The sequence below is a fragment of the Daucus carota genome, chromosome 5 (genome assembly GCF_001625215.2).
Source record: "Daucus carota subsp. sativus chromosome 5, DH1 v3.0, whole genome shotgun sequence".
NCBI classification, from domain to species: Eukaryota; Viridiplantae; Streptophyta; class Magnoliopsida; order Apiales; family Apiaceae; genus Daucus; species Daucus carota.
Window position 1 is genome coordinate 1,387,407 of NC_030385.2, and position 15,420 is coordinate 1,402,826.

A 15,420-nucleotide genomic window follows, 5' to 3' on the forward strand; every position below is an offset into this window, starting at 1 on the left:
CAACATAAAAATTCCACCATTATTCTCTTAAATATAATTTATAATTATTTAATAAATAAAAAAAGTAAATTTACTATCATTAATATATATTAAATTTAAATTATATATAATAAATTTAAATTATATAACCGCCCGTGCTTTGCACGGGTTTAAGGCTAGTATAAATAAAACATCATTATATTAAATATAAAATTGATCATCACATATGCACATCCCAATACACTACAAATCTAACAAACTAAATTACATTACATATAAATAAAATATCATTATATTAAATATATTTCATAATTTGAATATATACATATTAATATCAAAAAAAAATTAATTTCTAAGTCATTTAGTAAACTAATAGTATGGCTTATTAGTGCATAATATATGTCGGGTTGGAATGGGTTAAAATTATCAAAACCCCAACTCAACCCATTTAATTCGGTTTTTTTTTATGTTTAACTTATTTAAAGTTCGGTTTAATAATATCGAGTTGGGTCGGCTAAAAATAGTGACGGGTTGGGTCGGTTTAATCGGTTTTGTCAAATTATGGGCACCCCTAATTGTGATCATCAAAAATTCCACGTACCTGACATCCTGGACAACAGATACGCCAAAACATATCAAATTTTTATACATGAAAAAAAAAAAAAAAAAGAGATTAACTAATTTGTGACTTTTCATCTATGACGAATGAATTTTATAACTTTCTATTTGGGAAGACAAATGAATTCTAACCTAGATGAGAATTATTGAAAAAACAAGAAAAAAATAAAGAGATTAACTGATGTGGGGATTTCCCTAAATCTAGAGAATTTTATATTTGATTGAGAGAAATATAGATTTAGGCTCTGTTTCGCATTCTGTGGCAGACACATGTGAAAGCAGTTTCTTTTTCAGTTTTTGCTTGATGTTTTTATTGCAGATTCATATTTTTATTCAAGCTCAGACCTGTATTGCTCAGAAAACTCGGAACTCACAAATTATGCAAGTTGAGGAGTTGACCCAGCTCAAAGCCTTAAACAATCTAAAATATCAGAGGTTCTAAAAACTCCTAGGCTGTGTTCACTTGGATGGAATGGAATGAGGGGAGAATGGAATGAAAAATTATATACAAATTTTATAGAGAAAGAAAAAAGTATGAGCTTATAGTGACTAAATATGAATGAGTTCAATTTTTTTGTGATAAAGATTGTAAAGAAATATGATGTAGAGATGGAATGAGCATTCCTTCCAAAACATGTGGAATAGAATTCTAGTTGAAATAGTAAGAATGGAATGATTGAAGGAATGAAAATTGTATACATTTTCTTTGATCAACATCATTTTTGAGTACAAAATTCATTCCATTCTCCTTTCATCCCATTCACTCCAAGTGAACACAACCCTAATTTTGGACAGTATCAACAGTTTGAGGTCATACATAAAATCAAAATAATTTAGGGGCACCCAAAGTCCTTTATTACCAAAATAATAAAAGTTACAAACTGTATACATTATTGTGGACTTATAGCATGATGAGTATATATTGACAAAGAAAATCTAAAATATCAAAGGTTCTATAAACTCCTATTTTGTATCATACAAAAGGTTTGCAGCGAGGTAATCTTTGACAGCCAGCCTCAGAAAAATGCTCCAAATTTGGATGCGGGAAAAAAATCCATGCTCAGTGAACATGCACTTAAAAGTGAACAATATGGGAAAGATAGCCACCGCAATTATAAGGAGGCCCTCCTTTATAGTTCTGACTTCTGACATCTACTCCAGATACCGCTCGTATAAATGTTGATATTTGGCAGGGACATAATCCTTGAATCTGAATTTATATCGAGATAGAAAATTTAGAACCTATCAAGCATAAGGTCAAGTACTAAACACTAATCCCTCTGTCCCTCTCATTTCTTTACGTTACTTTTTGACACGTTTTTCCACACTAAGTATAGTTACATAATATATTTTTTTAAATTTTTTTCTCTGAATAAAAGTTTGATGTTTAAACTTTTATTCAAAAAAAGAAAATATTAAAAAAATGTTATGAAACTATACTTTATAGGAGTCTCGAAATGCGTGCAAACAGTGCATGTAAACTACTGAGGGGGGCGGAGGGAGTAACAAAATCACTAGAAACAAGACAATACAATTTGAGTAATGGCGGGATGACCTACTAAAAGTAGTGACTTAATATACACATCTTTATGAAATTCCAGTTGTTCAGTTATATCTGTACCAGCTAGTGTCCTTAATAACCAAATTTATAAACTTTAATCTAATATATGCGACATACAAAGTAGCAATATATACATCCAAGCAACAGGTAAATATGCAATAGTCCATGGAGAGAGAAATGAAATTTTGAACTCCATCAACCCTTGCAAGTTAAAATTCAAACATTTATCAAGATACTTGCAGTTATGATGTCTACTAATTTTATTCATACAAATTAGTGAGAAGACAAATAATTTGAGGGTGAAGAGTTAGCATAAATTGTACCATGAGTACCGGGATATAAATGACAGTATTTAAATTTTACAATGGCAAAGACTTGAGACATATCTCTAACCTATACATCCACCAAGTGCCGAAATTTTGAAATGACCACAAAGTAAGAGCCTGTTTGTTAACTCAAGTTAAAATCAACTTGTTTGGTCCGTTTTACTTACGACTTGAAATTTAAACTCACATATAACTTGCAAATCAAACATTATCAAATGAGCTTTCCGAACAAATATTATTTGAAGTTACTTCTATTTCCAGCTCACTCGAAAATTAGAGGTAACAACCAACTTTTTTCAAAGTAAGCCAAACATCCAAGGGAAAAGGCAAACATGATGACAGAGAACCAATATCCATACCTTCGAAGAAGAGGAAGTCTATCTGGAGTAGAAAATAATTTTGCAATTGATTGCAAAACATGGCTGGCCTTCTCTGCTTTAGACTTGAGTGCTCTCATTAAACCCACAAAATCATTGTATTCTGCATCAGTAAGCGCCTCTTTGACCTGTATAGTTTATGGACTACTTGGCTCAGTTACTCATTCCTTAACTCCAAAAAGGTTATTTACCATGATTATTGGAATTTGCAGTTTCGTACTATAATAATCTATAAAAGAAAGAGAAGGCTAAGTTTCTTAGAAATTATAAACTTTCTATAGGGAAAAGGAAAACATTAACCAGAAAGATCTACAAGTGTGCATTCAATAACAACCAAAATTATCCCTTAACATGTGTACATGATTTCACCCAGCTAATATACTCAAATAAGAACAAGTATTTTTCTCAGCAGAAGGGGTTTAACTGAGCCATGTCAAACAATGTCAGGCTTGAGATCAACTAATATGTGAGCCTGAACAAAGTCCCCTGGTACGAAATTATTTGAATATCATGCATGTATCCTTAATTACTTGAAATCAAGATGCATTCTACTTGTTTAATCAAACTGAGCTTGAGTCAGACTTATCCTATTTGAGTTTCCGTCAATGTTCTGTGCAGAATTATGGCTCGACCAAGGTTCGATAGGCTCGACCAAAGTTATAAGCTCGAGATGGGGTTTGAAGCTCGAATTCTGCACAGGACATTCAACATTGACAGAAACTCAAATAGGACAAGCTTGACTCAATTTTAGTTTGATTAAACAAGTACGAAAGCATCTTAATTTTAAAAAAATAGGATACATGCATGATATACAAATAATTTCGTACCAGACTGACTTTGTGTAAATTTAATTTTACAAGCAAGAGCACAAGTTAACATAAAAAGTACGTAGATATAGATTAAGCTTCTTGTCGACATAGCTCATCTACTAATGTAATTCACCTGGCTGAGAAAAGTAGATCCTCTTTTTTCCTCATCATCAGCAGGTGCAGAACTGGAAACAGCACCTAGGTTGTTGTGAATACGTGACTGCAAATTCCCTTTTTTTGCGTCTCGGGTACTTTGCATGATCTCGGTATTTCCCGATCTCTCTTGCTTAGTTGAAGGATTGTGTTTCGCTGAAATACTGACGGAAGATTGATTCTCCTGGAAATTAGTACGCTGACAGAGATCATCCTCTGTTTTTACTAATTTAGTTTTCTTTAAAGAGCACGAAGCAATTATTCCTTTCCCTTGTTTTTCATCTTGAAATCCATCTTCGGTCAAATCAACTACCATCTGCTCGCTGTTATCCAAATTTCTCTTGGCAGCAGCTGAATTTTTGTTCTCAATCTGAAAAGGATTACTCGAATATTTCATGGTAGATGTATAATCTCTGCAGCGATTAGCAGGGGGTATTACCCTGATCTGAGCTGAAAAGTTTTGAGTCTTAGATTCAGTCAAACTAGTTGATGGCTCCGAGCAAGTAGGATCCTTTGTTGTACCCTGCAGAAGCAATATGCAAACCAAGTGGAAATAAATAATACAAACATATAAATAGTCCAAATCTGAGAATGATCAAAATGTTTTATTATCATTTACCATAGGCACAAGAAAACTGTTGAAAAGTTTGTCCATGGGCTTGAGGTTATCCTGCCTTTTTACATTCTCTGCGAAAAGTATAGTACTTAAAATTACTTTCTGAATTTTCAAACTATAACAAAAAATATGGTGGTAAGATATGCTTCCAATGGACAAGAGAATAGAAGCGCAAAGGCACCACACACACACACAAAGAAAGGCGCAGTTACTGTTCAACAGAATCAAACAACTTCCCAAACCAAATATTAAAAAGCTATCAAGATCAAAGGATAGTCCAGTGGTAAAAAAATTAAGCTTAATCTTCCTACCCTGCCTGATAACCCCCCCCCCCCCCCCCCCCCCGGTTCTGTTCTTAAAACAATAGTTAAACCACAGAGACAAAAAATTATTTACTATTTGCATTCCTGCCAAGATCTATGTTACTCCGACCCTTCTATTTAGGTAGTCGTACCCGTGTCTGACACTCGGACACGACAGTTATCCCGTTTCAGATCCTTTGACTGAGGACACTCGGACATGACACTTATTCTGTGTCGGATCCTTTGACTGAAATGTGGACACTTTGACCAACTAAAAGACAACATTTAAGTTGAATATACAACGCAAACCAGAAAAAAAATAAAAAACAAGCAAAGAAGATTGCAAAATTTCTTACAAATTTGTGTTTGATTATACTTGATAGTTACTTTTTGTCAACATATCTACTTGCCATTTAATGTATTATGCCGTGTCCAAAAATTAGGACAGTGTTTATGTGTCCCCAATTTTAAGATTTTTAGAATCCAACCCTCAGATATGTGTCGTGTCCGACACTTCATACCCGAGTTAGAGTAACATAGGCCAAGATGCATAACATTTACATTATACATTTATGGCCAATAGCCTTTAAATATATCTAGCTATCTACAGACTACAGCCATTATGTTTTTAATGATTCGGAAACATAAGAATAAAACGATAACCCCGTGATAATGTATATGAGGATAATTAAACACTCTTAACTAGGAATTTCAAAAGAAGGGAATGAATTTAATACCTTTACTGGATAGATGATCTTCAGTATGCGAGTTCTGCAACAGTGTAGATTTACGACTTTTGCCGTCTCTGAAAAACCTAGTCAATGTGAAAACAACATCTCCGAACTTGGAGTAACACTGCACAAATAAGGACATGCATGAGCAGAGTCTTCAATTCTTCATCGCACATATTGTGAAGTAAAATTTGAATATGAACCTTGATATGAGGCTGGATCCAGACTGATATTTGGGACTGACGATTTGTATATGTGAACCTGCGTATGACACATAGTGTAATGAGACGAGATGACAAAAATTAGCTTCTGAGAGAATTATTTATGACTATATACCTATCGAAATAACTGCAGACAAAACACAAAACACAGCATTAAGAGATTTAAAATGTAAGCAGCAATGTCTTTTGCCAGCAAGCAAAACTTTGGGATATGGCGTCAATATGGCGTGTTTGGTGTCTATATGGCCTTTTTTTTTTTGCCATGTCACTTGGCCCCATATTTTCTTAATCTTCTCACTCTTACACATTTTCTTCTCTTCTTATTTTCTTATCTTTTCCTTTTTTTCTTTCAATATTTTATATTAATTTGTAGTTACACAGTGCAAACCACATGTTTGCTTAAGCTCCTGTATGTATATCTATGCTATATACATAGTGATTCTGTCTAGTTATTAACAATTTGTAGAATGTCAGTGGAAAACATACAAAGTGCTTATATAATATGACATCTTTAAATGAAGTAGTTTACTGTATAGTTTTATTATACAGTAGAACATCTAATAAAAATTACTGATTATATATAGAAACAATTACTGTGTAATTTTATTATTCGGTAGAACATCGAACGGTCAGCTAACTACAGTATTAAACAGTATAACTATCAGTTCTTATTCAGTGTAGAAGCTTAAAACCCAGTAACACTAGACATCTTATTGCATCATTGAGTGAAAGGTGCTAACAACTAAAGATATACTATTGTATGACCCCTAAATGTCTCAAGGAACTACATAGAACAACATGGATAACTACATCATAACTAGTTGCAAAATTTATTATCAACTTAAGAAGCAGCGATTTGACAAAATATAAGAGGGGAGCTATGTAACAAAGACCTTTCATCACAAAAAATTATCGCTCCGTAATCATGGCGATGACGAATGACACGACCAACTGCCTGATTAATAGCGCGTGATGCTTGCTGACTATACCATTCTTCTCCAGTCAAAAGCTATGATCAAAAGACATACAGTTTCCATAAACATGTGAATTTCCAAGGTAACCTAGAACTGCTGATAATCAATATGCTTTCAATAGATATCTGACTAACTGAGTCCTACCTTACTTCCTGTCCGCAGTGGCACTGCCAATGCCTTCTCATCCAAAAATTCACGTTTTAGACGAACCTGTCCAAATCATAAAAGCTTATATCATTAAGCAATGCCCCTAACGACACACACTCAGAATCACAAAAATTAATCAAAGATGATTCTAATGTATCTTTTCCAATTTTCTTTTACGTGATAGATCAAATAGTGTTGTATAGACTGAATTCTTAAAAGGATTTAAGGAAAGAATTTCTGAAACGAACCTTAGGATCAGTTAGTGTTGCAAATGGCATACCAAGGACAACCACGGCTCTCCCAGCATGGTCAGCAAAGTCCAAACCTTCGCTAACCTGTTAGATCATATATTATACATTTCATTGTAGTTATATTAAGAATAAACATATAAATAAATAAAGTGCAGTCGGTTTTACCAAAAACATACCTTACCACGGCACACCGCAAAAAATATTGAACCAGAACATGATGTGTCCTTTAATTTAGCCATATAATCCTGCACAAAAACCAGTGATGTTTAAGGTTTGAAGTGATAGCAATGTTGAAATGGTCAGGAATTAATAGGGACTGTATCTGCAGTATAAGTACATGGCACTCACATCAATTGCTGTAGGAAACAATGAAGCTTGTCTAGGTTCAATAACAGGAAGCTTGTGTTTGCAGATTCGTTCCCAGATAGTAGAGTTAGTGGAGTTCGGATTATTCTGCAGGATATGGAGCATGGTCTGTTACACACTGAATGCAAACAGATGGCAAAGCTTCATCAGTAGATTTGGGTAACTTACAGTATTCTTCCAATACCCAATCAATAGGTCCATGAGGTAGTAAGACGGAAAGAATATTAGCAGCCCGTCGGGTACAATTCGAGCAAAATTGACTGAGAAAGTCAAAAGCCAGTGAAATCATCAACCCCGCATAAATATTATATTAGGTAAAACCTAAAAGTAATGTGACTTTGAGGTGCCTCAGTTCATAGTAGCATATACTGTTAATGATAAATACATATATATTTATATGTGTCTATGAAGATTATAGATCCCAACACCAATTAAACTGCCTACCAATAGCATTGCCAAGTTCCAACTTGTATTCTGGAGAATCGCGACTCCGATAGGAAGAGTTAAATGAATAACCAGATGGACCCACAGGTACAACACCAGCCCAAATCTGACTTTCTGATATTACATGTGGATTCTCTAAGCGTATCGGGAAATCTCTACAATAAGAGTAGAGTACTACAAGTTATAACACAAACAAAATATCAAGTACATACTGCACTTAAAGTACTTACAACTTCAGTTCTTCAGCAAATGAATCCATAGGAGATAACGTGCCAGATGTTAAAATGATAGATCCCACACCCAATTTTGAGAACTCTTCCATTGCAATTCCAGGATTGAAGCACCACCAACTTAGGGTTCTAGATGGCTTGCCTGTAACACCAAAAAATATGAAAATGCTTGTGAATTTAAACTCCACAGTTTTGATTATACAACCAACCTATTTGTGGGATTTATCAGAAAAATTATAATAAATTTATTAAAAGAAAAGTTAATCCTCTGCAATATTCATTACTTCATTGTTCATGGTATATTTAAATAAAATTATAAATACCAGAACTAGGTGACACATGCAAAAGTCAGGAATTGATCTAAAGAAAGTGAAATATCCACTAAACATATTAAGGACTATTTTTCCTGTAAATCGGAAGTCCTAGCATGTTTCTACGGATGATATATCTAAAAGTACATCTGAATAGCGGATATCGAATTTTCATATCAAGATCCCCAATATAGTTATTTCCTGCAAAACTTTGGAACCACTCCATCTTACTAGTTTCTTCATCTTGGTATGATATCTACAACACTGAAAAATGTAATTACTTGTATATGAAAGACAGACAGGTATTCATTTACATTATATAATATCATGGGTAAGATGTATCTTGATATAAACTATACTAGTGCAGGAGAGTGACATTATTAACTAATCTTGCATTAAATTAACTCCGTGTCATTTGTATACTCGAGTTTACTTGTGCTTAGTTCTTGATTTCTTAGTTTCGGTTCCACAAGTCACCAAGTGCTGGCCACCAAGATTATATCTACAAATCATCTCAAGGCATTCACAAAGTAGTGCAGATGGTATTTGTTTTAGTATGAACAACCTCACAAAAACCACCATGAGGGAAACAAAATGCCCATATTAAAACAGTGGGAATATTAATAACCAAGGTCTGATACCATGTTAGATGACCAATCCTTACCAAAACTTAAGGTGTAGGGAGAAATCACTAAATGATAGCTGTTGTATACTTAAATAAAAAATTAAATATCATCCATGTACCAAAGAAAAAAAAAAATTACCTCCAAAAGATTCTGAAGCAGTGGACTGCACATCCTGAACATGAACCTGATTGCAAATCAGGTTAGAAAACTACATTTAAGAAAATAACATATTACACGAAGCAGCAAACTCAATATTGCCCAACTCACACGGTAGTAGTTGGCATGAGAGGTACCACCGTCTTTAAAGATTAATTTGAGTATGTTGCCAATACTCTCTAACCTACAGACAGCTCCCTTTGTCTTGTTCTGGCCTCCTCTGTCTGTTGTACTTGTATCTGAAGCAAAGAGGGGATAGATTCTTTATTAAAAGCTCAGATATAAATTTGAAGCGCACGAGAAAAATCGAAGGAAGAGCAAGTTTACACAAAGAAGATGGAACATGAAAGTAGATAGCAATCACCTTCCTCAAGAAGCAGAGCTGCTTCCTCTATTATATCAATAAGCATGGAGGAAGTCTTATGTGTGACATTTAGATCAGCAAGGAGCTCATAAATGTATGGTCCAGGCTTTGTGAAACCCACTTCTTTGGAATTGATATCAATTTCCGAGATCCGCTTTTCAAGCTTCAGAAGAAGTGCTGTAATCCATAATATTTGAGTAAAAAATACATTAGTTGATAGGATCTGATTTTTTTCTTCAAATTATAATATATGAAGAGCCGGTCATGTTTTCAAATACAACATAGATTCTCTGTGGAAGCCCTCACTCGTTTTATGTTACTGTGAACATTATACTGGAAAACAGGGTAGTTTTACAATAGCAGCTGGGTCGTTATTGCATTAAAGGGAGTGATAAAATATAATCTTAGTGAATGTGCGGAATGGAAGAACTTGATATCATCATTCTTTTATAGTATGGAAAGATCCCGCTATTCATTACCTTTAAGAATAGCAAAATTGTCAGGATTGCATGAAGTGTCGTTTGATTTATCCCTCCTTGCAACAGAGAGGTCCACACAATTCTTTGCTTCAGAAATGCAAGCTGTCAGAAGCCCAGAAGACAAATCAAAAGAGGCAGCATCCGCACATAAACTTTCCTGATATATTGTAGACAAATGAGCTGGATAAATATAATATCACACTGAAACAGGTCATAAAACTAAATGCGCGTATAACATTTACCAACTCATAAATATAATTTTTCATTGTGCATGGTTGAATGGTCAAAAAAACACCAACCAGAGGTTAACCTGAATATATGAATATCCTTGGGACCGTAGAATTTTATTCACTTATTGAGATTAAAATACATGGTCGTTATTATGTTAGGTTTGTAAAAAGAGATTCATTTGACGATGTTATTCACTTACAAATATTTTACTTTACACAACATTTTATAAAAAATGAACTATATATCTCGAATGAACCTATACTTACCAAGTTGTGAGCTTCATCAAATATAAGGATAGCATTGTTCCACTCGATGTTTAAAGATCTTCTGTTCCCGGGATCAATAAGATAATTATAAGGTGCAAACAATATGTCAACAACCTTGTGAAGATCTCGTGACATGTAATAAGGGCACCTAAATATTGGTCCAAGATTAGAACCCACTGTAAGCACATCAATGAATAACAGCGTAAATAAATAAAAACAGTGACAGGAAAAACCTTACGCTCCAGAGGTTTTTCCATAGTTCACCAAGTCCTCAATGTCAATAGGCTCTTCTCCCAAATCCGGATTATTTGTCATGAATTCTACAATGCAAAAAGGGTAAGCAAAAACTATATGCAGCGAAAACATTATTAAAATTATATCTATGCTTCTCCGCCCTTTATACATTAGTGATATACTATGTCTAGCATGCACACAGCTTTTGCAATGCCAAAGAGTGATAGAACATTAAACTCCTTAGAACTTAATAGTTTATATGTATGAGCAAGTAAATACATAGATGCTCAACTTCGCTTCAAAGCATGCCAATACTCAAACACAGGGCAGAAGAAGATCAATACAGTTGAACATAAAATAATACCTAGTCACCTAGATGATGTACTGCATACTTTCACATGTAAGACCTTTAGTGATCTAATAATTCAAAAAAAAGTCAATTAATACTCCTATATTTTATAAATAGCATCACATATTTTGACTTTGAGTAAATCAATGTCAGATCGTGCAAGATAGATTGCTTCCTTTAATACAAATGAACGACATAAAGTATCTTAGGCGAGACCCCTTCTCCTACCTATATATTTTTTACTAGTACTACAGTAAAAGAAAAAGACATTATCTACCCATCATCTAAAATATATACCTGCAACACGGGGAAAATGGGCACAATATCTTTTCTGACGCTTTTTACAAAGTGAATGGCAAGCATTCGTTTGTGCTCTTCCACGAAGTGAACTAACTTCTTCGTGAATGCACAACTGCTCACGAGATCCTAACACGACCATTTTCGGCCTGCAATTAAGTTATAGCAGGTTATATAACTATACAAGAAATACAGAAAAGATTCCCTACAAGAAATAACATATACCACCCAGTATATTCAGTCCCCAGCTTTCATTTAAAAGTCACTAGTACTACATAAGGATAATAGATCTTACAACAGGAAACTGAGACAAGTACATGGCCATCAAGTCCACCAATATTATATTTAAATAATAGCAAATCGTAAAATATTACAAGTATATATGGAGTAAAACAAATTAGCAAACAAAAAACAGAAATCAACATACTACCATGGAGCAAAACTAGCAAAAAAAGCACTATATTAATTATGTTTTGACATGTTGTAGCAAAAAACTTACATGTTCCAGACATCAATAATCAGAACAGGATCCCATGCTACAAATTAAAGCACCCACGGACATCCTACTAGGACTATATATACGTTTAACATTTATAAAACTAAATGGTATTTGGATGTGAATGCAAGTCTGTGAGGCCCACGACCAACTTTTAATTTTCTAGTTACTCAAGAAGGAAGTCGCAGCTATAAATGGAACAGAATGTACTATGCATCTCTAAAGTAGTATTTCTTTCCTCAACCCAAACAAGGAAGATGGGTGTGTAAAGAAACTAATCTCTCCCAGAGTATTTCTTTTCCCCAATCAAACAGAGAGAGGTCAGAAGAAACTTGTTTCATAATCAAAAACACAGAAGAGCCAGAGTCTGTAAATGCACATCAGTAACAGAAAAACAATCACTTACCCAAATGATGACAATGAGATGACCAGTACTTACAGGCAATTGTTTACTATTTAGCAGTGTTTTAAAAAGCGCATTAAGCGGCCGCTTAAACGGCCGCCTAAGCGGAATCGGCCCTAAAACGTCTCGATTTTGTATTAAGCGGGTTCTGAAGCGTTTTTGAAAATTAAGCGGACTATTAAGCGGTCGTTAAGCGGATTAAACGGTACTTAAGCGGTCAAAATGATTTTGACTTGCTAATTTTTCAGTTTTAAAATATTTTTTTTATATAATATAACTATAATTATATTAAAAAATTAAAAATATATATATTATTAAAAATTTAAATTCTTACCACAATATAACATTATTTTTGAATATATTAATATTAAAATTAAATATTTAATTATATTTTATTAATCCGCTTATTGGCCCGCTTAAGATTCCGCTTAAGCGTCCGCTTTACCGCTTAAGCGCTAGAAGGTCCTTCCACCGCCTAGAGCCTATTTGCGCTTTTCATAACACTGCTATTTAGTAGATAACAATATGTAAAGTTGATTGATAATTAATAAAAAATGAGAATTTCAGTAAGTAGTTTCTCTAACAGGTTTCTTTGCATTTTGTAGTTGGAAATACTTGGCTGTATCTTATAGTTAGGTTTTGTATTTTTGTGGCATGGGATGAAGGAAATTCTAAAAAATTGAACACTTGATCAAGCTCTGAAGATTCAGCAGATGTCTTTTAATGAGGAGAGGTCACGCCTCATGATCAATGAGCTGAGGTTGGAGCAGTTTTACAATAAGGCTTAGTCACGCCTTGGACAAAATTCTGAAGAACGAATATTATTGATAGCAATCAGAAACTCTTAGTCGTTAAGTCTCTAACTCTAGGCAGTAATTGCCAGACATAGACTTATTCTGTTTATCAAAGTATCAATAACATGGTTGGTGATATATGAAGATTGGATTTGCTAGAGCGACTGAGACTCGCAGAGAGAGACGTCTAGGATTACAACTTCATTATTAGATTATTATTAGTCATATTCTCTCCTCCATGGATGGCTATAATCTATTTTGGCACAAAGGATTATTAAAATGTTGATTCTTCGCAATTGTGAAGAATCACAAAATGTGTGCATGTGTGCCTGGGCTAAATTGGTGGTCTTTTCAATGCTCAATTTAAGTGGCATAAAAAATCCCAAGGTTGTATTAAGGATTATTTTATTATTTATCAGTAAAAGGGTAAATAGAGAGAAAGTAAAGAAAGATAAGGAACCTTCAGTTTATATAGACTAATTCTTTATTTTATTCTCGTTAAATTTCTAAGCCATCCCCCTTTTACTTGTTAAAGTCAGCCATATCTATTTGGGACATGACCTTGCTTTTCACTACTAATATTTAATTTTATAAAAGCAAGTATCTATAAGAACATACACGATATCATGATGTAGAACCTAGAGGGTGATCGTAATTATTGAAATAGGGGGAAAAGATCAATTGGAAAGACTTTGTTCATAACTCTTACCTGTAATGGCTTCTCTTCAATTCTTTAATCACCTGCCGAAGCTGGCTGTGTGTGCGTGAGGTGTATATTATTGTGGGTAACTTTGGGCTATCAGACTGTGATGACATATCACCTCTTCTAGAACTCTTGCCCGTTGAAAATCCACCTAAACTCTTCCTCCATGCCAATGTAGCACAAAGAAGGCACAAGGTTTTTCCAGTTCCGGTAGGGCTCTCCAACAGTGCATTACACCTCTGGAATGTCAAAAGCATGTGCACCCATATAAGAATATATTATAAAACAACAGTAGTGATGAAGAAATGAAGCGTAATAACACGATTATTACTACAAAGTACATTTATACAATATGTGGATGGTGGCTACTGGCTACCAGACTAGTATAATTCAGGAATAAAACAGAATCTGAAGCAATATGCCTAAAAAACATTACACAATAAATTCTAACATCAAAAACCAAATCATAACACAAAATATAGTCCCCTCCTTTTACTAGTTAAGCTAAATCACGCTGCTAAATTAACTATCATAAACTAAAATGTATGTCAACCATCACCAACCAATATCAAATGTGCAAACACAAACCAAATCCATGGCATTTCGTTAGTCAAAACTAGGTTTCATTTACAAAACGAGTCAATCAGCTACCGAAACACAAATTACAAAACCAATACAATTGTTAATTAAAAAAGATAAACTGTAATGTATGTCAAGCATCACCAGATAATATCAATTTGCTAATACAATCCAAATCCATGGCATTCCGTTAGTCAGAACTAGGTTTAAGGTACAAACCGAGTCAATCAACCACCGAAACACAAATTTTGAAGCATATACAATTGTTAATTAAAAAAACTATAATCTATGTCAACCAGATAATATCAACTTCGAGAATACAATCCAAAACCGTGGCATTCGATTAGTCGAGACAAGGTTCTAGTTACGAGTCCAGTAATTTAACTATCAAAACACAGATTACGAAGCAGATACCTAAATAGCAAGTGAACTAATCGAAAACATTGAAATTACGAGTCGAGACTAGGTTTTACTTGTCGACACCTAAATAGCGAGTGAATTAATCGAAAACATCGAAATGGAGATAATTGCGAGAATTTATCGTACACTTTGAAGCGATTGGATGACTTTCTCCATGTAAACGAGCTGACAATCGTAGGCTTGGAACGGGAACTCGACGTCCATGCCTCTGATTTTGTATGTCGGCATCTTTGTATTCAATGGAAGTCAGGTGAATTGAATCGTTGACGGAGAGCAGGGACTATGGAGTGGTTGGTTAGTAACAAACCCTAGAAATACTCAGCAGTGTCCGCGACACGCTTTTGCTTCCCGCCATTTGTGTTTCGTTCTGTCCCGGGGATTTTTAGTGGCGTTTGTGTTTCTTATTTAAAAATGAAATTTGCTTATTATTTATTTATCTATTTAGTGCTATTAAAAAACGGTTTAAACCGTAACACAAAAAGTGTTTTTTAGGTTTTTTGGTGCAATTATGATTTGAGTTTTTCACCAACTATGCGGTGCGGTTGTGGTTTGACATTCTACTAATGTGGTTCAAACCATACGGCAATATATGTGGTATAATAACATA

The 15,420-nt window shown here is 34.2% G+C and overlaps 1 protein-coding gene across 3 annotated transcripts; it reads right to left on the reverse strand.

The window, feature by feature from the left end:
* Positions 1-1,415: 1,415 nt before the first annotated feature.
* On the reverse strand, positions 1,416-15,187 carry LOC108220001 (regulator of telomere elongation helicase 1 homolog). Of its 3 annotated transcripts, none has more exons than XM_017393628.2 (23): positions 14,940-15,187; positions 13,821-14,053; positions 11,419-11,567; positions 10,777-10,858; positions 10,539-10,686; positions 10,042-10,198; positions 9,563-9,739; positions 9,310-9,437; positions 9,181-9,226; positions 8,106-8,247; positions 7,876-8,030; positions 7,600-7,691; positions 7,414-7,518; positions 7,242-7,310; positions 7,063-7,149; positions 6,812-6,877; positions 6,587-6,702; positions 5,676-5,733; positions 5,479-5,596; positions 4,443-4,510; positions 3,804-4,346; positions 2,844-2,989; positions 1,416-1,807 (listed from the first exon to the last, which is right to left on the reverse strand). In XM_017393628.2, the coding sequence occupies exons 1-23, from the start codon at positions 15,039-15,041 to the stop codon at positions 1,750-1,752; spliced, it is 3,045 nt and encodes a 1,014-aa protein (XP_017249117.1). In that variant the 5' UTR covers positions 15,042-15,187; the 3' UTR covers positions 1,416-1,749. The 3 variants fall into 3 exon arrangements, with proteins under 3 accessions (XP_017249117.1, XP_063950496.1, XP_017249118.1); XM_064094426.1 differs by having other exon boundaries at positions 1,603-1,807; positions 9,310-9,422; positions 14,940-15,173; XM_017393629.2 differs by lacking the exons at positions 13,821-14,053; positions 14,940-15,187 and having other exon boundaries at positions 1,603-1,807; positions 10,772-10,858; positions 11,419-11,471.
* Between the last annotated feature and the right edge of the window lie 233 nt (positions 15,188-15,420).

Bases quoted from the DNA above. Each gene is read 5' to 3' on its own strand.
- LOC108220001 (XM_017393628.2), bottom strand. From the start codon at position 15,041: ATGCCGACATACAAAATCAGAGGCATGGACGTCGAGTTCCCGTTCCAA. The intron at 6,878-7,062 runs GTTCGTTTCAGA...TGATTTGGACAG, and splicing joins CAACACTAACTGATCCTAAG to GTTCGTCTAAAACGTGAATT. The intron at 4,347-4,442 runs GTAAATGATAAT...TTGCTTCTGCAG, and splicing joins ACAGTTTTCTTGTGCCTATG to GGTACAACAAAGGATCCTAC.